Source organism: Drosophila grimshawi, unplaced genomic scaffold, assembly GCF_018153295.1.
Source record: "Drosophila grimshawi isolate 15287-2541.00 unplaced genomic scaffold, ASM1815329v1 contig_1369, whole genome shotgun sequence".
Lineage (NCBI taxonomy): Eukaryota > Metazoa > Arthropoda > Insecta > Diptera > Drosophilidae > Drosophila > Drosophila grimshawi.
This window is the reverse complement of record NW_025062891.1, coordinates 4,076,443-4,102,096: the sequence shown is the minus strand read 5'-3', so window position 1 is coordinate 4,102,096 and position 25,654 is coordinate 4,076,443. Positions and strand designations below refer to the sequence as shown.

Below are 25,654 nucleotides of genomic sequence, written 5' to 3'. Positions count from 1 at the left end.
CACTAATTCACATTACTATGTAATCAATTTTTTCAATAAAAAATTTATATTCAAAGTCAAACTTTATTAAATTAATTATAGCTCATGGTTAGCATTGAAAGCTTATTTTTAATTTCTACAACTCCGATCAGCGACTTGGATTATATAATAGAGCCACTAAAAAAAATGTTACCAGCTTATACAAGCATCTATTTTGCACCACTGTGCAATGTTGGCGGAAGTGCGTTCCATGCCTTTTGTCGCCTTCTTTGCATTTGGCAATGCAAGTGAGCAAAAGCCAGGCAAAGCCCACCACACCCCCAATACCAACCAACCCATCGTCATTCAATGCGTGTGCTGCTAAACAGCTGCAGTCTTTCGGGCGTTGCGCTTCGGCTGTCGGCACACGAATCGTCGTGTGCCGCTGCTGCTGTTAGCGTTCGGTTCAAGTTCGGCTGGCAGCCATTGGGCCAAAGCGTAAGCGCTTAAAGCAGCAGCAGTCGCCGACGCGTTCAGTTCTGTTTTTCTGCTATTCCGCTTTCAGTTTCAGTTTCAGTTGTGCATTGTTTGGCGCCGACGACACTACACACAACGCGGTACGCAGCGCTGTACGCAAGCCAACGACGTATCGGGAACGTAACGTAACAGCAACGTAACGGCACGCGAAACGTAACGGAAACGCAGCGTGTCGTGAAATTCGTGGCCGCATTTTGTGAGTTATTAAAATGCGATAAAAGCCAGTGAATCGGTAATAAAGCGCTTATCTTTGCTCGCAATTACGGCGAGGAATGCGAAAAGCCGGCGGTAGCAGGGTGCTGGGCTGTGTTTTCTTTTTTGATTTTGGGGGCGCGAGCGAGTGACAAAGCGACTGCCAGCAGGCCTTCTACAATCAGTATATATATACTATATATATATTTGTATATAGATGTGCACATATCTGAGTAATATCACAGCATTTTGCTGTGCGTGGCGCCCAATTACCACAGGCACTGAACTCCCTCCCCCCCCTCGCCGCAAGCCCCCATTGTTCCCCTTGCCCCAATGCCCGATGATGGCGGAGTGTGGAGTCAATTGTGTGGCTGGGCACCCGCATCTGTTACAAATGACAAGGAAGCTCAGTTGTTGCCTGCTGTTATTTTTCTTTTTTTTTTTGGTGTTTTTTTCCGACTGTTGCTCTGCTTCTTCTTTTTGCTGATATTTACGATCCCGTCTGGACTCAGTCGGTGTCTCCGTCTCAGACTCCGGCTCAGTTTCAGTTTCAGTTTCATTTACGGTTTTTTGGTCAGCCCACAAAATGTTTGCTGTCATTTGTGTCTCGCTCCATTTTAGTTAATAGTTGGCTACGTGTGTGGCATATTACACACATTAGTGTGACACACACCCACACACACACACACACACATACACACATGCACACATACAGAGACGGGTGCACACCTTGTTGACAACGTGCCGGCCTGTTTGTTTTTCTTCGCCTTCTTGACTTGGCTTCCGCTTCGTGTATCTCTAAAAACATTCAAAGTATCTTTCGGATGTTCCACTTGCCGTGTGTGCCTCTGTGCCTCTGGGTGTGTGCGTGTGTGTGTGTGCGTTTATGTACGTGCTACTTTTGGGTGTTTATGACATTTAAATCAATATTGTAACACGTCGTCAGCCAACCCACTCACCCCTAAAAATCAACTGCCTATAGGCTGCAATTTGCGCAGATTTCTTGCTTGCTTTTCAAGTGTCGCGAGCACTCTCTCTCTCGGTGCAATCATAGAAAAGCAAAACCGTGCAACACCCCCAATCCCCGATCCCCAAAGCCCGACCACCACAACGCCCACTCCCCCCGCGTTTGGCCTGAATTATGGCTTAATGAGCACAATTTTCAATTGCAGCTTCACTCGCCACAGACGACACCCAAACCGCCCAACGCACTTATTTAGTGTACAGCACAGCCCTGCCCACTTACCCACCCAAACAAAACCTGGCCAGCAACTTTTGGCTTGCATTGCATAGACAAACAAATCAAATGGGGGTTAGCAAGGCTGAGCTTAGACTTTTAGCTGCTTGCTCGCCTTTGTTTATTGCTGTGCAGGAAGCTGCGATAAGGTCATGCGCTGACCTAATCCTTTCTTTCTCCTTTCTCATACCCCCAACCTCCACCGCCCCAACCTCCTGTCAGCTGCAACTGCATAAATTATGTTTTTTTTTTGTTTGTAGACATTTTGCTTGAAAGTCACATAAGTTGCAAGGCGCAGGCTGGAGCAACTACGCACTTCACCTGATCACCACAACCTTGGTCATTTGCAGCGTCTGCTTTTCACGCTCACTTGACTGCCTCAGTGTGCGAATGCACCATGAGGAACCATGAGGAAAACAGACACCCACACACACACACTTTTGTTGCCAGTAAAGTCATTTATGAAAAGTTCTCAAGATAAACAGATTAAAAATTCAACGAACTGCAATGTTGCCTAGCAGAAACTAGCTGAAAATAAACTGAATCGATTAAGATAACAGAAAATTTCCTTCACAAAAAAGAGTTGATGGTATAAATTATGAGTTTATTATCCGGTATCATATCTTTTAAACTTTCGTTGTCACATGCCAAAATGTCTAAGACATATTTGTCAACTGAGTTGTAGTTTGTTGTTTTAAATGTCATAATAACTATGCATTTTTGCTTCGGCGCCATGTGGCGCCACATTGCAAAAGTTGCGGCATTTTAATTTGTTAAGTGTGCCACGTTCGTGTCCAATTGGGCCACTGGGCAAGTCCAGCAGGTAGCTTCAAGTTAAGCTCCAAAGCTGCCGCAATTCTATTTACATTTGTGCATTTGTTGTCTCTTGCTGCTGTTGCAAGAGCAGGCGGCAACGGGGCACCGCAAGCAATCAAAAGTAGGCAAACTATTTACAAAATTGTTGCCATATTCTCGTTCGCTCTCCCTACGTATCTCTCTCTCTCTCTCTCTCTCTCTCTCTCTGTCTCTTTCTACTTTTCTCTCTCTCTCTCCAGCTATCTCTTTCTCTCTCTAGTTCCATTCCATTCCATTCACTTTTTACAATTTGTTGTACTTTGGCGAATTACAGTTTACAGTTTACAGTTTACAGTTTACAGTTTGCAGTTAACAACATACAACTTTTTTTTGCCAACTTTAAGTGTTGGCCATTAGCAGCCGTACATCACATCCACATTCTGGACACGCCAATGAATTTCTTAATTAAGCTTAATGTGCAATTTTCGGACTCAAAACTGAAGGAATGCCAGCTCTCAACTTTCAGCATCCGCCCAGAAAAGTGGCCAAGTGGACACGTTGTTCATTTCATTTGAATTTTCTCGGTTAAGCCAAGTTAACTTAAATTAAAAAAACACAAACAGCTGTCTGAAATTACGTTAAATGACACTCCACAACATTCACATGCGCTCTCCTCTCTCCCTCTCCCTCCCCCTCTCTTCACACTCTCTCTCTCTCTCCTTTTCTCTCTTTCTTGCTTGCTCTCGCTGTCTGGTTTTTGTACTTTCGAATACGGCCCAAGTAGCTGGTAGCAAAAGGAAAACCTATCTACGCATATATATGTGCACAATATTCTCGTATCTTTGGCTCATAAATTTTAACCATTTTCCAGTTTCCAGTTTGCTTGGGCAGCCCGTCCCAAAAAGTCTCGTAATGAAAAAAGTTTCAAGGTAGCCAGTTAATTACACATTTAGTAGGCCTTTGTACCTACGAGGCTGCAGTTCATTAGTATTACAGCTTATTGTTATCGAAATGGATTTGTCAAATTTCAAACTAGGTTATTCATGTTCATTTTAAATTATCGACAAATGTAATTGAAATTATGGATTGGATTTGATTTTTAGTCTTCCTTTGTTATCGAAATCGATTATTCACTTTTCGAAGAACTGTCTCAAAAAAATCTGATTCATAGTATCGATAGTACGTCTATACAGCTTTTATTTTATTTGATTTGGTCTTACAGCCTATGTTTATATTATCGATTAGGAACTTTCCATATGCCAAATTGAATTTCTGATTTGAAGCTTTAATCGAGTGTGATTTCAGACCTATCGATTTTTATTGAAAATCAAATCAGTTTGGAGTGAGTTTATTTTATTATTAAATCTCAATTCTATGTTAAGCTCAATGCTTTTAATAGTTGTTATATTGAAATAAAAACAAATCATGTCCTTTACTCAAATTCTTGAGGCTCACATTAACAAAGGTTACCGATTACCAATTCCGATCAGGGTTGCCATTGATTACATAATAATCGACTGTTGTTGTTGACACTGAACACCCAACACTCACACACACACACATCACACATACACACACACACAATCACCTCTTACGCACTTAAGAAGTCCCAATTACAATACGCTCAGCGCATTAGCAGTCTGATCTGCTCTTTGGAGCAGCTACCGTTAGTTTTGGGTCTGTATATATGTATATGTATATGTATATATTGGGGTCCCAAACACATTTGAACTCTTAGCACTTCACTAATCTGTCCATTGTGAGGCATTCCGTTCCAAGTGGGGCGAAATGCTCGCTTCATAACTGTTTTTCTTGTGTGGTTGTGTTAGTGCTGTGAGTGTTGGGTGTGTTGAGTGTGTGTGAGTGTGGGCTGAGTGTGTGTGAGTGTGGGCTGAGTGTGTGCGTTGAGTGTGCCAAGTGAATTTACGACCAGTGGACAGACAACTTTTGGTCACTCATGGTCACTTGGCAATGTTCATGGTCACTTGGCATTGGGCAACTTGGTATCTTGGCAACTTGGGCGACCGGCTGCGGACGGGTTCATGAACTTCAGTGCACAGGTTAGCGCCAGTTAGCCTGAATCCGAATACACACCCAACGTATTACACACCAGAGAGCATCCTTCACGATTACTTAATATTAATGACTCCTGGCTTGAACTACCAGCTAACAGCTCCCAGCTACCAGTGGCCACTGGCCAGCGACCAGCTTCAGCTTCATCTACAGCTCCATCTAGGGCTTCGGCATCGGGTTCATCTGCTGCTCCTGCTGCTGCTGCTTCTGCTGCTGCTGCTTCAGTTTTATGTCGCAAATCTGTCGTCGTCGATGGAAAAAAGTTTTTGCGCTTGCCTCACTGTTGTTGTCTATGTAATGAATGCCTTTTGTGTGAGCCTTTTGACTTGCTTTACTTCTGGGAGCAGGGTGCCAGAGAGAAAGAGAGAGAGAGAGAGAGAGAGTGAGAGAGAGGGAGATGGAGAGGTGGACGCGGAGGGGGAGGCGTAGAGAGCTGTGGAAACGGGCTTGGAGGCCAGCATTTTATCTCTTTGCATTGTGTGTTGAATGGCCTCAACAGGGCAGCTGGAAATATTTGCTTAAGCAGATTTAACAACATTAACTTAATTAAATAGGCACTAAGCACAAGAAAGACAGAGACAAACGCTAAGACAGTGAGTAGGTGAAGGGAAGGGGGTATGTGTGTGTGTGTGTGTGCGTATGACTTTGTAAGCAGACATGGCGTATGCGTGATATTGATTGATTTCAAATTACATAGAATAAATGCCGTTGCCAGTCGCAACTTGTACTCGTTCATCTTACTGTTGTTGCTGCTGCTGTTGTTATTTGTAGCTGCTGTTGTTGTTATTTGTTGCTGTTATTCTTGTTGTTATTGTTATGGTTATTGCCTGAAGCTGCACAAAAGAGTTCAATTGATGTTTGCAAGTGGGTGGTCCATTGAATGAATCCGTGTGGATTCGTACACTATAAAACACCTCCTTCTCCTCCCTCCCTCTCCTGCCGATCCCATCAATGAACTCCTTCTCAATCTCTACTCTCGTACTCGTTTGCAATCTGCCTCGTTCTGTTCCTTTTCAGTTGCCCTGCAGCTGTTTGCTTGGCTTTGGGTTTGTTCTGTTCATTGTTCTTTGGATTGTTGCTTAAATGTTGTTTTAATCAAGCGGCAGGCTAAACATTTGAGCTGTTGTTGTGGTTGTTCACTTGCTCTAAATGTATCCTGCATACACACACACACACACACACAAACACACTCAGCCCAAACCATTGAAATGGGTATATTAAGTCGATGTGTTTGTGCTGCAAAGCGTTGTGCACACCAAACTTTTCAATGGGTTACACATTAGTTGTATTAGCAACCAATCGAAAGCCATTAAAGTTCTTAAGCAAACGTTTAACACATTTAATCGACATTCACATAATTCACAGGTTGCGACATCATGAAGCGGCACTTAAGCTTTTACTATTAACACTGATTGTAGGTTAAGATTATAGAAAGTTTGACAATTGAATCATTATACACATTTATAGCCTAACTTCAAATCAGATAAGCCCAGGAAGAAACTCTGAAACAATCTAAAGATCTTTAGGTTTCTATGGGTTCCATGTCAAGTCGCATTATTAAACTTTATAAGGAGTCTGTTAACTTCGCAAGCGAACTTAACTCTTTTCTATGAAGCGAATTAAATTGATTCGAAATTGAAATTGAAGCTTTTTGTTTGGCATTTGCTACTGCTACAAACTTTAACACAGCATTTGCAGAGTCATAATTTATTATTATTATAGAAGTATAGACTGTGCACGGCGATCCCCTATGGCTATTGTGCCTACTCCTTGTAAATGAGTCATAATTATTGATCAAGCCTCATTTAAGTATTAATAATGCAACTCCATGGCTGAGAGAGTCTTAGACTGCATATTGCCAGGCAATCTTCCAGAGTGGTATCTGGAGTCAATAGCAGAAATTAAATTAATGCTATTTCGCACTGATCTCTGAAATCTGCAAGAGCATTAGCAGTAGCAAGAGCAAACCCAATTGTTTATTTTAGGAATAGTAGAAAGAACGAGAGCGGAGCTGCTACCTAAGCTGCTAAAACTATTCCGATGGATTTTATGTATGCTTTTGAGGAGCATTCATTTCAGTTTTGTACTATTCATCCTGCTATTGTTCTGCTAAATTTCGTAGCAGAGCAATATATCTATTACTCTTGCTGCTACAGAGAAGTCAATTTAAACACTGACTTTGACCTCAAGATCAGCAACAATTTATTTAAGTAGTTAGCCAAAGAGGATTAAATATAATTATTTTTCTGTTCTATTAAATTCTCTTTGCTTGTTCCTCATTCATGAAGCATACAGTTGTTTATTATTTTAGAAACTAAATACCCTTCAACTGCACCCTTGTAGCTTTAAAGAGCATCTCGTAGTTGAGCAATGTGGAAAGAGGGATTTGATTGTTCGTTTAATGGCTCAAACATTACATAAGGATTGGCTGGCACCGTACAGATTGTAGCCAAGTGCATAATTAGCATTTGACTTGGTCGTAAATAAAGCTATGAATTTGAATGCATCTAACTTCAATGGCACCATAAATTGATAGTTGTTGTCTGTTGGCCGACTAAAGTGTCAGTCAGTCAAGGTTAAGTTAATGGCTGGTGCAGACAGCACTTAAGGAGCATACTCAAATGGCTCTTGTCTCCATTATGGTGCCAGACATTTCTGTTTTGTGTTTTACCATTACAATTATTTTGCATAAGTCCTTGAATGTGCACTGTCCGGCACAAACTGTCCGAAACAATGACAACCGACAATGGTCATTGTAATACAAACGGAACACACAAATAGAAGTATAAATATATATCCGAATAGAAATACAAATTAGAATAGAAGATTGCATTCAAAATACCAAAAATTGCGTTTTGGTCAACTTTTATTATCTCTTTTCGAATGCAGCAATGCGGAAATATTTGCTAGTAGTTGCTGGCCAAAACGAATTGCGGAACTGGCTAATTCGATGCAATCTCATCAGAGTGCAATTCAAACTCGAGTTGCGATAAGAATTTTTCAGTTGTCAAATAATGTGGCAGTTGTGAAATGCCCAAAGCTGTGATTTATATTAGCATATCTTTACTGTCTTACTCAGACAGACATAATAACCACAAATATGCATTACGCATTTATGTATATATATATATATATATATATATATGTATATATACATTGTATTTTAAAGCTGTACATTTAAAAGCTTTTCGTATAAATTATGTGGCCTTAAATTACCCTAAGGGCATTTATTATACACTATAGTCTATGGAAAAATTACCATTTGCTATCGACCCAAGCAATGGGACACGTACAAAGATATCACAACGAGGACTGGACATTTAAATAATTGTCATATGGAGACAGAGACACCAAGTGAAACACAGAGAGAGAGAGAGAGAGAGAGAGTGAGAGAGATAGAGAGCAAGAGCTGTCACATTTGTAGCCCATGTGGTCTGAGGCACTGTTCTAATTTTAATTCATTTCATGCTGATTCGGGGCGGGTTTAGTTCTTCATACTCGGCTCTCTCTGCACAAATGAACAACTGCTTAAATGTGGGCGTTTGCCAAGTTAATAATAAACCAGAAATGCTCGAGTTGATAATGCTTGACTTGAATATGCTCTGCATTTACCAGTTAGAAACAAGTTTAAAATCTAAAGATCTCAGTTTGTTTAGTGCTTTTGTCAAGTAAATAATTAATAAAAATATTCTAGAGATGGGATTGTTCGACTTGCAGATGTTTTGTACTTATCAACTATGGAAAAAGGAAAAGGGTATTCTGATTTTCACAGTTTAAAAAAATTGATGTATATATATATGTATCTGACATATGGTAAAAGATCTTAATTGGGTTCTCTTTGATGACTGTTAACCTTCATTTAATTTTGTATTATCTTTCGGGTTGCTCAGAACTTTAAAGGATATTGCCTGTGAAATTTGTTTTGCTCATGGAAAATTTAATTTATGATTTCAATAAGCAGGTCAAAGTATCTGAAATATATATATATATTTTTTTTTGCATTGTTTGCTTGTAGTTATGCTAAAAATAATACGACTTTAAATACAATTTAAGACAACCAAAATTCATTCGGTGCTGAAAGGGTTAAATGTTAATATATGTTTAACTTCTGTTAAAACATCTCGCTTTGATTGTTTTGATTATTAAGTGAGAACTTTGCCTTTTAGTATTTTATATGTGACTGCAATTTTATTGATATTTATCCAAATATTATTAATACTAATATCGAAATCGAATGTGTGATTTTAAGTTCATATAGTAATTAACAACTGTAGTCTATCAGTCAGCCAACAAAGGGTATACACTTAATAATGAAATAGTCATTTTTTACACACCATGTTTAAACAACTAATGGCCACAGGGTGCTTAAAAAATGGACAGTCAGTCGGAGAGGCGGACTTACACAAGGCAGCCAGTGCTGAAGGACTTGCCAAGGCAATAACCTGCAGGCCAAGGACCTCCAGCCTCTATCCACTTTCAGCAGCAGCAACAACGACAACAACAGCAACAAAAACAACAGAAGCAACAACAAGACTCCCAAACGGCCGTGTCTGTTTACCAAATTGCTCTTCATTTATTTATAATAATTACAACTGCAAAAAGTTTGAACAGTCATTTGGCTGAAACCAGCACAGCTGACGACGAGAATGGTAGGAAAGGGGGGCGCTCGGAGCGGTCGCAATCAGTGAAGTTAGCAACTCAAATATGCAGGCTAATATTGCGCACTTTTGTCTGAAATTGGAACTATTATTTGTCAGCAATCAGTGCAAAAAGAAAGAATGAAGCCACCAACTTATATATTCAACTTTTCACGTTTGAATAATTGTCTGTCATTGTTGAGAGCCCATTTTCGGCCTTGTTTTCAACTTGATTTTTTTTCTGTCTGTTTAGTTTTTATTATTTTGCTTTTTTTTTGGACTTGTTTACATAATCAGTGTCCGACGAAAATAAAAACCAGACACATTAATTTTTAATGCGCATACGCCACATGCAACAGCAACAACAACAACAGAATGCGCAGTTTCGTGTTCGCATTCAATCAAATTGCTCTCAACGAATATTTTATTTTGATTATTATATTTGGGTCAATTATTTAGCCAACAAATAACGAGAACTCGGTAAGATTGCCGGCAATTGCAAAAGAGCACAAAATTAAATTTGCGAATAAATAATTAAAAATCGCTGAACAATTTAATTGACAAATAAAGTCGGCAAAAAATATGCCGACTCACTTAATTAACGCCAATCGTTTGCAAAACTAATCTGCATTCATAAATATACTTTTTTTTTTTTAATTTGTTATTCATTATCCCTGATGGGCAAACGGGCAGTTAAAAATTGATTTGTTACTGAAAATTCGTATGAATGTTTCAGAGCAACATATGCTATACTATCAGATTAAAGAGATTACTAAAACAAATGTATAAATATGTTACAAAAATCATTTATTGAATATAGTTTAGGTTGTAGCTTAGACATTCATTCCACCAAATATACCAATTATTTTTATAATTTTACTTCTATAATTATATATTTATATTTGCTTACTTTACTGGGCTCTCTAGAATTTATATCTTATTCATTCCCAGAAATGTAGAAAATATTAATTGAAAATGTTTCAATGTTGTTGTTTAGTCAATAAGTTCCACTCCTTCTGCTACAGCTTATTTGAAGTGTTATAATTGAAGAACCAGAAGTTTTCAATATAGTCGTGTTTATTTTCTTTTTACTGTTCGCATGACTTGCATTTAGACTGAACCATCAATAAGTCGAAGTGAAAAGCGTATCATCATCATTTATATTGAGCTGTAGCTCATCTGAAGTGTAATTAATCTACAATGCGAGAGAGAAGTAGAGAGCTCGAGAGAGCGAGAGCGAGAGCGAGAGAGAGAGAGAAACAGAGAGACAGAGAGAGGGAATTTCATTTGGTGTTTTAATTGCCGTTTGAAATTCAATTGTACTTGAGGTCGGGGCATTTTAATTCGCTTATAAACAAGCGCTGACCTGGCACCGTTCACGTGTTAACAAACACCAGCCTACCGCCATCCCCAAACCCCCCTTAACCATCTGCCTGCCTGACCTCTTAACCATTCCAGAGTCGCTGCGCTTTAATTACTCTTGCGGAAAATTGCTTCAGCTCGCAACTTTGTGGAGTGTTAAGCGTTTGGCACGAAATCGGCTGACCCAAAAGAAACGAAAATACCACCAGAAAAAAAATAAGAAAATGAAAAAAAAACTTAGTAAGCGCAAAAAAAAAAAAAGAAAAGAAAGAAACGTCAATGAAAATCGCCGACAGAAGCTTCAGTGAAATTGCGACACGTCCTGTTCCTAAATATAAATACGAACACTGAACCTAAAAAACTCAGACCTCAAGCAGAAACCGAAACCTAAACCGTAGAGCAAACCGCAGCCGCAGTTTACTTCCCCCAGTCCCTTTTATGCCCCAACCTGTGCCCAAGCAATGCTGCAGACATCAACAAAACATCGAGCATTTCAAACTGGCCCTTAAATGAGGGAATGCTTGGTGAGCGACGACTTAAGTCCCAAGTCCAAGTTGGCGCACCACCCAATCAACCCGCCCGTGTGCAAAACTTTTGCACAGCGAAAGCCACTCACAACTGAAACCACTTGGAACAAGCCATTTTTCGCACAGGATAAGAAGCAGCCCAAGGGAAGGGGCACGCATTGAAAGTTTGACTGACGTATGCATGTGTGTGTGTGTGTGTGTGCGTATGTGTGTGTGTGTGACCCACAAACTAAGTGAACTGTGTATCCGTGTATCGCAATGTTGCTGCAGCACCACCACCACCATCAGCAGTTGACATTCACTCAGCATTCGACTCGCATTGTTGCACACAAATTGCACAAGTTGCGGCTGTTCTCCATGTTGGATCTTCGATGACATGCAAAACTACACAATGCAACACCAGGGGAATGATTATACTAACCTCATTCCAACATCGTCCCTGCCACACCTGCAACACTAGTGCTGCTCACTTCGTGGCCAGCTGCAACTTGCTAATCGCCTCAGCCAATGTGAGCTGATTGCTATCGAGTGTCTGCTATCTTCAGTGCTGTTTGCTCCTTGCTGCTGTCCTGCTGTTTGCCACCTCTTCGCTCGCTGATGAAAACACACTTCCGCACTGCATATCCGGTTTGTAATCGATTTCGAAGTGTGCAGCTGGAACGTGACTGCAACAGCAACAGCATCAGCAACTTTGAAAACTTCACAGCGCCACATTTCAAGTGGAATGAGCAACACACAACAGCAGACGACGTTCGAATGCTCTTTTCAAGAACTAAATAAATTAAATTTACTGGTTTTAGTTCGATGTTTCCAATGATAAAGATGAATGTTTAGATTTTTTTAAACTATTTAGCTTGTGTTTCTTAATATTAATTACTGTGAATAACACCAGATTGGAGAAGGATTCCACACCTCCCCAGTTTGTCATTACAAAAATATATTAGTTTTATCTGCTCGGGACCTAATCACAACATTTTATCTCTATGTTGATTTCAGTTTGATATTTCGTATAATAAAATATCCTTTCGAATACTATATAGATTTCGTTTCCTTATATTAGTTCTCGAGATTCTCTAAATTATTTCTAAGCATTTAATGAGAACAAAACCAGTTTCTATTCTAGTCTATTTGATATTATATTGGTTTTATCTTCTCAATAGCAATCAGTTCTCAATCAAAAACTTTTAACATAACATTCAGTTTCATAGGATTATCGAAGCTCAAATCCTTGATTTCAGCTTTATCTACTCAATATTAAACAGTTTTCAATCAAAAACTTTAAAATCACATTAAGTTTCATTGGATTATAAAAACTCCGATCCTTGACTTCATATCGATTCAACTTTAAGTCCCTTGCAGCACTAAAACGATTAGCTTCAGAAGTAGTCAAATTTCGACTGCCATAGAAACAGACATACAACGTGTAAACAAAAATAAAACTCAACTTATTTAATTGCATGGCAAATATTTAAATATGACAGAATACAGTTAATACCTGCAGCAAGCATATGCCAAAGGAAAAGCAAAAACCGGGAAACGATAGAAACGACAAAAAATGCGCTGGCAAAAGTACAACAAAAAAAATTAGCAATAAACGTGCGCGCACGCGATGCCTGCCCCGGGGTCTGGAAGTGAGCCCCACTGCCCCGCCCCTCCCATTTACTCCTGTCCTGTGTCTCTCTCTCCCTCTCACACACACACACTACATAGTCCTGGCTGGCGGGTGTTGCTAAAAGGGCTAAAATCAATAAAATGCTTGTTGCTCAAGCACCAGCAACAACTACAACTACAACAACCACACAATGCCAATGACGACAGCAGAAACAACGGCGCAGTGGACGTCTTTCAATGTACAATTATATTGGCTGTGCCACTCCCCCTAGCCACTCCGCCCCTGACCCGTCTAGTTCCCCCTCTCATCTTTATTATTCCAATGCCACTTACGACACTGTGCAACATAAATAGTTGCGTTTTTTTAATACCCTGTACCCATTAAACATATGTGCAAAGGATATAATAAGCTTTTGCTAGTAAACTATATATAAATTCCAAATTGCAATCAACCGCGACGATCTAGTAATAAAGAATTCACTGGAAAATCGCCTTGAAAACTAAACAAGTGCTTCTGCTTTTAGAAATAATTTCTAAATATACGAAGAAAAAAATCTTAAAAATATAAATTCTCTTTTCTATTTTTAATAAAAGTATTTGTAAATATTAGAAAATATTTGTATATTGAAGAAATGAACAGTATCCTTATTAGGAAAATCCTTATATAAAATCCTTATTTATAACTGTCTATTTTAAATCATTGCACATACGAATTCTTAAAATAATAATGTTAAAGGATGAGAAAAGTAACATAAATGCTAATGTAGGAATTCCATGTACACATGACTAAAAACAATATCCTGAAAATTGGATTTATTTTTGTTTTATTTTTAAAAAATGCGCCGTAGTTTTTAGAAAAAGACAACCTTTAATTTTTAAAATATACATTCTTAAAAATAACGAAAACTGCGATTTTTACTGGATTATATTAACTGTAAGGTACACCTATAAGAGGTGTGGGCAGAGTATCTTATCGTTGGGCATACTATACAAGAACACTTTCGCTTATATTTTTTTTTTTGTGGCACTGCGCCAACGAAAATGTTTGAAATTCCTTGGCTAAAGTTTTTCTTAACTTACCCGTCAGCCCCCGGCGGCGACCACGCCCCGCTCCACCAGCTTTGGCAAGACATAAATGGCTGCAGGAATGTTTGAGGCACATTCCATGCTGCATGATCGAAATGCCACCGAGTTATTATGACAAACTTTGTTAATTGGAAAATATGCGCAGCCAAATATTTTCTTTCTCTGCAACCGACAAAAAACTGTCATCAAAGTTTACTTTCGGTTTACTTAGGTCCTCGATTGGATTATGTTAGTTGACAGATGAAATTGTGGGAAACTTGTGTACATAATTCCAATCAAATGTGACTGCAATGCTCTGGCCATGAATCAATCACTCAAATTGGCACAAAATCAAAATCGAAGGACTCCTTTCGATCCCTGCGCTTTTGAGTTGATTTGTAGCTGCACTCTGCGAACATTGATGTATTAGACTTTTTATTAGACATAAAAGCGCCATAAATTGAGGCGCCTTTTTGGGCTACCTGCGAGATGCCTTATAAAATGCAATTTCGGTTGCTGCCATTGATCAGTTTCCCCTCAGTCTCTCCCTCTCTCGCTCTCGTTCAATGGTTGACATGCTGTATTCGTTTTTGTTGGCATTGAGTGCGACCCATCAATATGCGGCTGGTGTATGTGCTGGTGTGACCAAAGCCAATTGTGCAGCCCCGAAATGTCAACAGCAACAGCAGACATTGAAGTCAGCAACCATAACAGCCCCAAACCCCTCATTCCAACCCCAGCCCAAGCGGGGACACCCTAACCCGCTCCTATTGTTGGTCGCAGTCGCATTTGGTTTCCGTTTGCCGACAACACATGACGACATTTTGTTGTTTGCTCGGTGTTTAGTTGCCCCCTGTGTATGTGAGTGTGTGTATGTGTGTGTGTGACTGTCTGTTTGTGTGTGTGTGTGTGTGGGTGTGTGTTCACATCCATTCCATTTCCATTCTATTATTTTTTTTTATGTTAAGCTACGTTTTTAGTGGACCGTCGCTTGACTATTTGACTTGCATTAACCAGTATTTGGCCCACTCTTTGTGCAAGTGCGAGTGATTATGTACACGCAACTGTGCCGTTAACTTAACTGCCCTTGTTATAGATATGCCCTATATAGAAGTCGGAGCTAAAACTTAGCATAGCAGCAACAAAAGAGCAGTTACAAACAAAATACAGCGACAGAGAGACAATGTGAGAGCGGAAGTTCCAAGTAGTGTTTGGGGTGTTGTTAAATTTATGCAGGCTGCCTTATGAATTGGTGAGTATCCTTTAGTTGCTGCAGGAACTAACGACTAAAAGAGAGAAAAAGAGAGAGACGTGGAGAGAAAGAGACAGAGAGAGAGAAAGAGAGAGAGAAAGAGAGAGAGAAAAAGGAGTGCATGCAATATTGTAATTTATACTGCATACTTTTAGGTTAATTAATATTTTAATAGTTTTAAATGCTTGTATTTTTAATGAAACTTTTGTAAAGCTTTGCAAATTGGGCCACAAATTAAATATGGATGCTTGCTTACCATATATAATTACATTAGTTTAATAATCATTACAATACTTTAAGTTTTGCTTGAATTGTTCATAGAGTCGGACTAGGCGTACCTAAATTTAAAGCACTCACGAAGGAAAACAACTAGTTTTTCAGTGTTTCATAATACGTATTTTAGATTGATAATAAATATATATATACATATATAAATATATATATAAATAAACATCGCTGGCAAGCTTTATTGCTGCAAAATGTTCGCTGATAAATTGATTGACTCTTGATTGGGATGGCCTTAATTTAAAGCAACACTTTTTACAATGCTTTAGGCTGAGCGGAGTATTCTGTTTTGAGTATTTGCAAATTGTGACACGGCTTACTTTTGGGCTGGTTTAATTGACCGCTGCTGTGACCAATATTTACTGGGTATATATATATATATATATATATATATATATATCTTTATATCAAGCCTACAAATTCCGGAGCAGTCTTAATTGTTATGGTTGTCGTGCTGTGAGGCGTTGACTGCGAGCGCCTGTTGTTGTCACGTCTGTTGACGCTGCCCGTTGCCAATGGCAACCAATACTCGCATGACAAACACTAGTACTACTACTATACACACAAACACACCACACACACACCACATACACACCACACACTCAACACACACACGCACAACAAAGCTACTGTGTGCACAAAGTATGCTTTCAATCAGGAACTGAATTGAAAATCCATTAACGAGTACACAGCGAAGGCAGCTGGTCGCAGACTGCGGGCGTTTCGCTGCAGGCTGTGCAACAACGTTGAGGGGCAAAGGCGCTGCTTCTGCGAAAGTGGCGTGGTTGGCGATGTATATGGGCTGCAGTTTACTTTCAAGTCACGGCTACGTTCGTTATATTTTCTGCAAGAATAAAAACAAATTTGCTGCTGCAGCAGCAGCTTGCACCACCAACAACAGTTCTTGCAAAATAAATTAAATAAATATATAGTCGCAATAACGAAAAGTCTCAGAACGTACAACACGTGCCGTATGCCACACATGTAAATATTGCAGTTGCCGTTGCATTTTAAAGTAATGCAAGTGTAAACTTCAACAAAATCAACACCACAAAAGTGAATAACGAAAATACGCTTAAAAAAAATAAAGAAGAGAAAAACGTTAAAAATCGAAATCGCCGCTAACGAAATCAAAGTCAATAACTGAAAAAGATAAATCGAAAGAGTTAAGCCTTATTGACGATGCTAACCTGCGTGTGTCGGCCCGTGTCGGGCAATCTGCCCAAAATGCCGCCCGCCTCACTGATGCCCGCCTCGAGAGCGTCACTCAACCGTAGCAGCGGGGGCAACGGCAGCGGGGGCAGCGGGAGCGCCACCGGTTCCCATAGTCCCACACGAGTGGTGACATCCGAACCCAAGCTGAACGTAAGTAAAACGGCAGACCATCAATTACACTGCGCGATTTGAATGCAACACAAGTCATCGATTATGTTCTCCCTTCCATTAAATTTGTCTATAATTTCATAATTTTCCATTCTTATGCTTTATGTTAACTCGCCTCAAAGTTAAAACCTGACAACTTAAATAATACACTCAAGTAAGCCGCAAGAAGCTATATATGGTAAAGTGTCTTAGGCATTACATATTTTAGGCATATTATGAACGTAGAATATGGAACATTAATCACTTGTTCAACTCACGTTTGAGTTGTGTATTGGATCGAAAGTAATTTCGATGAGGGAATCAAAGTAAATCAAATTTTTATGTGAGTTTTAATCGGTTAATTCCGAATCCAAGTTAAGGCATTGGGGAATATTAAATTTCGACTGAGGTTCTGAAATTCGATATGTTAATTTCGTCCAACGCTTCCGGTTCCGGTTTGATCTCCAGACTTACACATAACTTACTATCACGATTTTCAAGAGCTTTTATTTTTCTTTAGTATTCAATAATTGAAATAAATCGGAAACTTTGCTCAGTGTACGATTAAGTAGCGTCAAATCAGCACACAGATAGACAGACACACAGACCCAGGTCGCTATGGGAAGAACTTTAATCTATTTATGCGAACGTTTCTTTTTGTCATTCAGAGCTGTAAATTTTGTTGTTGTTGCTTACGGCTTTTCCGCTAGGCCTCAAATAAAAAGGTAGCAAATTAGCTTTCATTTTTCACACACATAAACATAACTTGATTTATGGCAACAAACGGAGGGGCGGGCTGCCAACGGGCCGTGACCGTGACCACGACCACGACCAGGAATAGTAGAAGATGTTGACAACTTGACTCCACTCGACTCAACTCGAGTCGAGTCGAGTCGAGTCGACTCGCCTTGTCCTGACGTGAGTTGAGTTGAAAGTAACGATTGCAGATAACGTTTATAAATTGTGGAAATTTCATTTTCACTTTGACGCCATTGACGCCACTGAGTGGTGGCATGGGTTTGTTGGGATGACGATGACGATGGCGATGACGACGACACCTTGGAGCAGCTTATCTCACAGCTGAATCTCTAACGATCTGTACACACACACATTTACACTCACACCCTACTCTAGTCTATGTCCATATATATTTATATATATATATATATATATTTAGTATAATCCAGTAATCCCACCCACTTACACACATCGTTCTTCCTTTTTTTTCGTCCCTCTCATATATGCAGGTGCCCAGCAGGCTGACGTCAGCCGAACTGAGGGCGATGGCACTGCGACAGCAGCAGCAAATCGACAGCCAGCACCAGCTGCTGGCCACAAAGGAACAACGGCTGCGCTTCCTCAAATCGCAGGAGGTGCGCAGTGCGGTGGCCAGCGCCGAGGGTGAACGGCTGCGCCGACTGAGGGAGCGTGTCGAGGCGCAGGAGTCCAAACTGCGACGCTTACGCGCGCTGCGGGGTCAAGTGGATCTGCAGAAGACCTACAATGTAACGCTGAGTGAGTATGGGATGTGTATGGCTTTAGGTGGGCGAAGGTTGGATGCGTTGGAGGGGAGGGGTTAACAAGTGCAGGCCAACTACAGAGTGAAGATGAGTCCAATTGAGTTAAGCACCGCATGCAGCAAGGCGAGCGCATTTACTATGTGTTGGTGTGTGTGAGTGTGTATGTGTGTATGTGTGTGTGTGTGTGGTGTGTGTTTTTGGGTGCCCAAGAGAGCAGGGACTGCTGCCCGGGATTAACATGTGTTAAAATCGTGTTGAGTGGCGCTACCTTAGTGCGTGTGTGTCTGTGTCTGTGTTTGTGTGACTTTAATTTATGTATGTGTGGCACTTTGTTGTCCTTTATGATTGCCAGTGGGTGGCTCTTGAGTTCGCCTGCCAAAGATGTTATCCATGTTGATGTCCTTGTTCGTGTCCGCATTGGCGATTTATGCCAACGCACACACACACACACACACACACACACACACATACGCTTACATATCTCAACCTGCTGGCTAGGATGCTATGTTAATGAGGTTTCATTTGCGTCTTGTTAGATGATAATTAGTTCAGGCAGCAGGCCACCATTTAGTTGGCCCTTCGGCATGTGTGACCAGTCGCCGGAAATGCCAACTGGTGTTGATGAGCAAATTTACAGAAATATGCCAACGCTTAAAACAGATGTACAAATATGTAAAAGGGTTCAACGTGAAATAAACATTTGAGCAGCTGCAAAACCGATAAACATTAGAATAGTAAAGGGTTTCATCATCATTTCCATACCCTTGTCGTGGATACTACAAGTTTGTAACGAATTAAAGGTGACTCTAAATCAGTAATTGCTGTTCTTTCCGGATCTCTTTTTGGGCATGAATGTGTCCAAGTTTTTTACTACCACAAAACTATTGGAAAAAAAAAACTATGCACTTTCCTCTTATGATTTTCTCTTACTTAAAAGTGTATTTGAGCAGCGACTCTTAAAAGAAAAAACCTGTGTCCAACCGCCTTCAATTAGCTGGCAAGTGCGCTAACTTCATTAGCGGTTCGTTTGGGATTGGGCCAGTGGGTGTTTTGGCGTATCCTTGAGTTATGGCAGCTAATCCGTTTAACTTTTGTGCTTAGGCAATGACTTGGACTCGATTCGTGCTCTGTTCAGTGAAAAGGAGAAGGAGCTTAGCCTGGCGGTGGCCAAGGTGGAGGCGCTCACCCGCCAACTGGAGGAGCTGCGACGTGACAGACGATGTCCGGTCAATTTGTTGGCCGCAACGGGACAAGCGGGCGCGACTCAAGCGTTGCCGCCGCAGGCATCACGGGAACTGGAGAAGCTGAGGCGTGAATTAATGGTAAGTAAAAGGTCTTCTACTATGCACTGAAAATAAACTGAAAACTGAAAAAAATACCTAAATTGTCTGTAGAATGAATGAATGCAGAATGTAGGAATAATTAATAGCAGTCATTTTCAGTGTACACATAAATCGCTTGTGTGGCGTGTTCTTTAATGGTGACGCTAAGTGAAATACTTTAATATTGTGAGATTGAAATTAATGTCATTTAAGAGAAAGTGATTTGATAGTGTTAAATCAGTGTAACACGAGCAGCTTGTTCAACTGGAGAATGGCTATAAATACTTTCGAGTGCCCTTAGTGCTTAAGGTAGTTTGAATACTTTGGTTGTCCTGGGTCTGGGTGAAAACAATTAAGCCATCTTCAAGCATGTGTGTGCAATGTTTCGGCAAAGAAGAGCTGCTTAAAATTTAATTAGCTGTTTTCATGCGTGAATTCATGTAAATTTCTCAATATATAAATGTGTTGCAAACTAATGGAGGGATTCCTGCCATAAGTCCGATTATAACACCGAGTTCTAGTCGTACTCTATTAACGTGAGATTGTGTGGAATTATTATTATTTTTGTTTTAATTTTAAGCTTAGCTTAGTTTTATGAGAGTCTTAATCGGGCAATCTAAATTAAGGCAATGTTATTTTTGTTGTGTATTTGTTATTCGTTTAGCTCTCGTCTGTGGGAGCTTTAAAAGTCAGAGACTTGCCAAGAATAAGCCCGAAGTATTTGTAAAAATGCTTGCGTTGGGTATTAAAAGCGTACGTGATACTTGTTTGTTTGGTCTGTTTCTTCGGAGTAATTAATATTTACTCTCAACATTTCTTTAATGGTGTCTTCTAGTATCGCAATCAGTTATCCTTGCAACAAGATGCACGCTTACACATGCAACGCGAGGCACTGCAGCAACGGCAGGCGGAGCTGCGTTCGGTGGATCAGCGCATTTATGAATTGCAGACACGTCTGCAGCGCAAGAAGCAGGCAAACACACACCACCAACAGCAGCAGCAGCAGCAGCAGCAGCAACAGCAACAACAGCAGCAGCAGCAACAACAACAGCAGCAGCATCAGCAAAAGCAGCAGCTGCAACAAAAACAAAAACAGCAACAACAACAACAACTGCAACAGCAACAGCAACAGCAACAACATCAACAACAGCAATCAGCTGCACAGCAGCAACAGTTGCACGTACAATCAGCTCAGTTGCTGGCAGCAACAGCTGCTGCCGCCCAGCAACAACAGCAGCAGCAGCAGCAGCAACGCAAGTCCGCGCCGCCCGCCTCCAACCTGTCGAAACATGGCGGCGTCGCTGCCTTGAAGCAGCAACTGTTGCAGAAGCAGGTCAATCAGCTGGCAGCGGCGGCTGCTGCTGCTGCCGCTGGACGGGCCGCGGAACGTTCAATTGTGCGCGGCAGCAGCGGCGTCAACGTTGCCGCCGTCGAGCCCTTCATACACACGCCACAGAAGTCAACGATAACGTCGACGGCCAGCTATCTGAGTGCGGGCAATATGCTGAAACATGCGGCAGCAACGGCCAACACCAATCAGCAGAATCAGCTCATCCAGGATCTGAGCCACAGCAGTCACGTGAAACTGGCCCCAGGACAGAGTTACTATCCCAGTGGCAGCAATGCAACGCCAGCAAGTAGCAGCGAGAGCGACGAGTCCAAGTTGGCCAAGAAGCTGCTCACAGCAGCTGCTGCTGCTGCTGCTGCTGCGGCGGCGGCGACGGCAACGACAACAACACCTGTCTCCAAAACCAAATCGGATGCGGAGCAACTGCGCAAGCAGGCGCAAACAGAGGCCATGGATAGCACCACACACATTTATGCCGAGGTGGGACCCAAAAAGCGGGACAGAGAAGCGGCTGCAGCAGCAGCAGCAGCAGCGGCAGCGGCAGCAGCAGCTGCGGCAGCGGCAACTGTTGCTGAAACCACTACAACAACAGCAACAACAGCTGCAGCAACAGCATCGATAGCAACCACCTCGCCCGCAGCAGCTGCCAGCAAAATACCCAAATGCATATCCATCACCAGCAGCAGCAGCAGCAGCAGTTCTGCGACGGCTCTCATCAACAAGCTCAACCAGCAGGTCGTCAAGGACACACAGGAGTCCGCGAAGAAGAATGAGATTGCGGTGACAAGCGAGACGCTATCGGAGCGCAATACGCAACAGCAGCTAACTGTGCACAGCATGCCACTCGGGGCAGTTAGCAAATCTGTAGCCATTGCCGTATCCAATTTGGCAGTCAGCAAGCAACAAGTAGCAGTGCCTCCACGAAAGCCGATCAGCAGCGTGGCGCCCACTTCAATGAGCAACAGCAACAGCAGCAGCAGCAACAACAGCAGCAGCAGCGGCAGCGCCATACCCAAAATGATAACATACAGCCCAAAAGTGAATCGTGTGGCGCCCAATGTGATCAACGCTGCTGATCCGAGACCCGCACTGCCGCCCAAGCCGAGCAAAATGTCGCCAACAGAGAGCGAAAACAGCAGCAGCAGCTGCGCAACAGCAACAACAACCGTTGCAACTTCAACGACGGCCACTTTTGGCCTGCAATCGCTAAACATCAACGACAACTTGCCCATCAAGGCCAAACCGCTGACAATACGCAAGCAGCCCATCTTTGAGCAGCCGCCGCGTTTGAAGGCAACGCCAAGTGTCTCCCTCTCCAAGCCTGGCCCACAGCAGCAACAGCAACAACAGCAGCAACAGTTGCCACGCAAGTCGGAGGCACCGAAACAAGCTGAGACAAGAAACGATTCACCGCAGCACTCGCCCACCACTAATTCACAGAGTGGCTCCAGTGTGGATGAGCCAGATCGCATCAGCAATCAACCAGAAAACAACAACAACAACAACACCAGCATCAACAGCAACAGCAACAGCAAATGCAACAGTGGCAGCAATCTCAAGGAACGCACTGCAAGCAAACCGAAGCTGGCACGCCGAGTGAGCTTTGATCCGTTGGCACTGCTTCTGGATGCCAGCCTGGAAGGTGAACTGGAGCTGGTGAAGAAGACGGCAATGCAGGTGGCCAATCCCAGTGCTGCCAACGATGAAGGCATCACAGCACTGCATAATGCCATCTGTGCCGGACACTTTGACATAGTCAAGTGAGTTGCTTAACTGAGCCCATGGAAATGGTTCTCTTCATTACTTTCTCAAATCCCTTGCAGATTCCTTGTACAGTTTGGCTGCGATGTGAATGCCCAGGATTCGGATGGCTGGACGCCGCTGCATTGTGCCGCCAGCTGCAATAATCTCAATATGGTCAAATTTCTTGTGGAGAGCGGCGCCTGTTTGTTTGCCTCAACGCTGTCTGATCATGAGACGCCCGCGGAGAAGTGCGAGGAGGATGAGGAGGGCTTCGATGGCTGCTCCGAGTACCTGTACAGTAAGTACACAAATGACAGCTCAGTTATTTTACAGATGTAATCAACGAATCAAACTTTAATTAAAAACTACAAGTGCTAAACTGTCTGATTGCTCAGTAAACCAACAAAGGATTACTTTTTAGGAGGAACTCTATTCTGATGTTGAATCTCTTATTTGCAGGCATACAAGAGAAGCTGGGTATTCTGCACAATGGCGACGTCTATGCCGTGTTCTCCTACGAGGCGCAGAACAGCGACGAGCTGAGCTTCCATGTGAACGAGCCACTGATCGTGTTGCGCAAGGGTGATGACTCCGAGAACGAGTGGTGGTGGGCACGCAATGCCACCGGCGACGAGGGCTACGTGCCACGGAATCTACTCGGAGTAAGTTGCCACATGCCACAGTAAAAGTTATCAGCTAATCATTTCTCCCCCTCTCCGTCTGACTTCAGCTCTATCCACGCGTGCCGCCGCAATCGCCACATTTCGGCGATTAGCAGTTAATACGCTTTACTATATTGAAGCGCAAGGCTGGGCGGCTTGTGCAGAAGCGCTATATATCCAAGTATATCTGAACAGCGGATTCCGAGCACGTGCACGGACAGCAGCGACACTGCAGCACCAAATGGGCATTTTAGTTATGAGCTGGCATTACTTATCACGGCAGCCTCATGTTTTTCTTTCCTGTTCACTTTTTGTTTTGTTCGAAAAAGCCACATGAAGGAAACCAGGCGCACTCAATAAAATATATGTATATTATTATATATGCACACACACACATATATACACACTTGCTATATGGCGCAACATACGGCAAGTTGTGTATGATTGTGTGTCTGTTAGTTGCACGAGAGGCAAGCCATGTTGAAATGTGCAACATTTGCCAACTTCAGCTAAAGCGCCAGCGGCACCAGCAATTTATCACAGAGGGACATTAGCCAGCACTAGCCATAATTAGCTAGTGTCCTGGCATCCTGGCATCCTTGCAGCCTGCCACAATAAATTGGATTTCACTTAAGCCCCGAGACCAACCCCTAGATTAAGGCATAGACTAATAACTTAAGCAATACACATCCCACTTCCCACATCCCACATCACCCAAAACTGAACCTAATTCCACATCCAGCCCCAACAGCGCACCACAAATTGCTTCAACTTTGTGCATAAATGAAAAGTGTTGCAAATTGAAAACGAAATTTTAGATTAAAATTCAATGCAATATGCTATGTACTTTGTGGTTGGAAAACCAGCTGTTAATTGCCAGCAAAAATGTAAGTTGCTACAAATTATATATTTAATTCGATAATTGCATTAATTTACACACATTTTACACACACAAAAACAAATCGAATGTGATTTTTGTATTGTATAAAGCGAAATGAAAAAAAAAGAAGAAAAACTTAATATTTAATAATCGTTAATATTGCATAATGTACAGTACTTACTACCTATGTATGACTAAAAAGCTGCTTCGTTATCAAATTACAATTCTTAATACAATAAAATTTAGTTTAGAAATAAATAATACTTTATATATATTATATATATTATATATAAATGCCTAATGCCTACCACCTACCACCTACTTCTAGCATTAACAAAAAAAAAAAAAAAATATACAAATCAAACCACAATAAATTAAATTGGAAATGCAAAAATAGACTTCAAGTTGGGTGTTTATTGTAGCTTGAAAATACAAGGGGTTTCACGAGTGCTTGCAAGCCATGACTCGCCCATATCCTTAAGGATCTCAGAAGGTCACATATTGTCCCAGGAAAAACGAATTAATGGACTCAAAAAATGTATCCAAGCATTAAAGAAACACGGGGAAAATTGAATAATCCGACGTAACTAAAACTGATAGCTTTGCCATAGCCGAGGCAAAATTATTTTTGTCTGGATCAGGGCTACCAACTCGCTAAAGGACATTCAAATCGTCCGTGAGGTTTCTGAGGAAACACTGATTTGATGGTTTTTTTAATCATTTTCGGTGGCTACGTCAAATTTTTACAAGTGTTTGGGTTCTTAGATAACCCCATAATCCTTGGACGTAGTTCAGATGAGATCGATCCTAGCTTTTCTAATGTATCCTAATGTGTCCTTTGACAATCCCTAAACATTTAGTTGAAGCTCTTTTTCTGAAAAGCAATTGACACACACATTTTGCCCGCCCTAAAAATATGCATTAATTATCGACATTTTCTGAGACTAGTAAGACAAATTAATTTTATTGTTCATCCTTATAATATGCTACGTAATTCTTATTTGGCCTTGACTTTTGAGAACAATTTGAATTGCCGAAATACCAAAATATTCGCATGTGTAAACCAATTATAAACAATTTTAATTTCTTTATTTAATTTTAATTGATTGTTCCACTCACCAGTCCTCCTTGTACGCCCCTTTTCGGATCTAATATAAGATTTTAATGAATGTAGCGTAGAAGATTAGTATACAATTTAACTGCCACTAGAAATGCGTAAAAAACTTGATTCGAAACCAGTTTGGATTTCGTCGAGTCACTGTATTTTTCGAAATTAGCTATTGCAT

At 41.3% G+C, this 25,654-nt stretch overlaps 1 protein-coding gene across 1 annotated transcript; it reads left to right on the top strand.

Moving 5' to 3' along the window:
- Positions 1-530: 530 nt before the first annotated feature.
- On the top strand, positions 531-24,598 carry LOC6559524 (apoptosis-stimulating of p53 protein 2). The gene is made up of 9 exons (XM_032734611.1): positions 531-727; positions 16,529-16,896; positions 18,141-18,408; positions 19,515-19,735; positions 20,571-20,809; positions 20,897-22,843; positions 22,907-23,124; positions 23,286-23,488; positions 23,557-24,598. Exons 2-9 carry the CDS (start codon positions 16,714-16,716, stop codon positions 23,599-23,601), a joined length of 3,324 nt encoding a protein of 1,107 aa, XP_032590502.1. The 5' UTR covers positions 531-727; positions 16,529-16,713; the 3' UTR covers positions 23,602-24,598.
- The last annotated feature ends 1,056 nt before the right edge of the window (positions 24,599-25,654 follow it).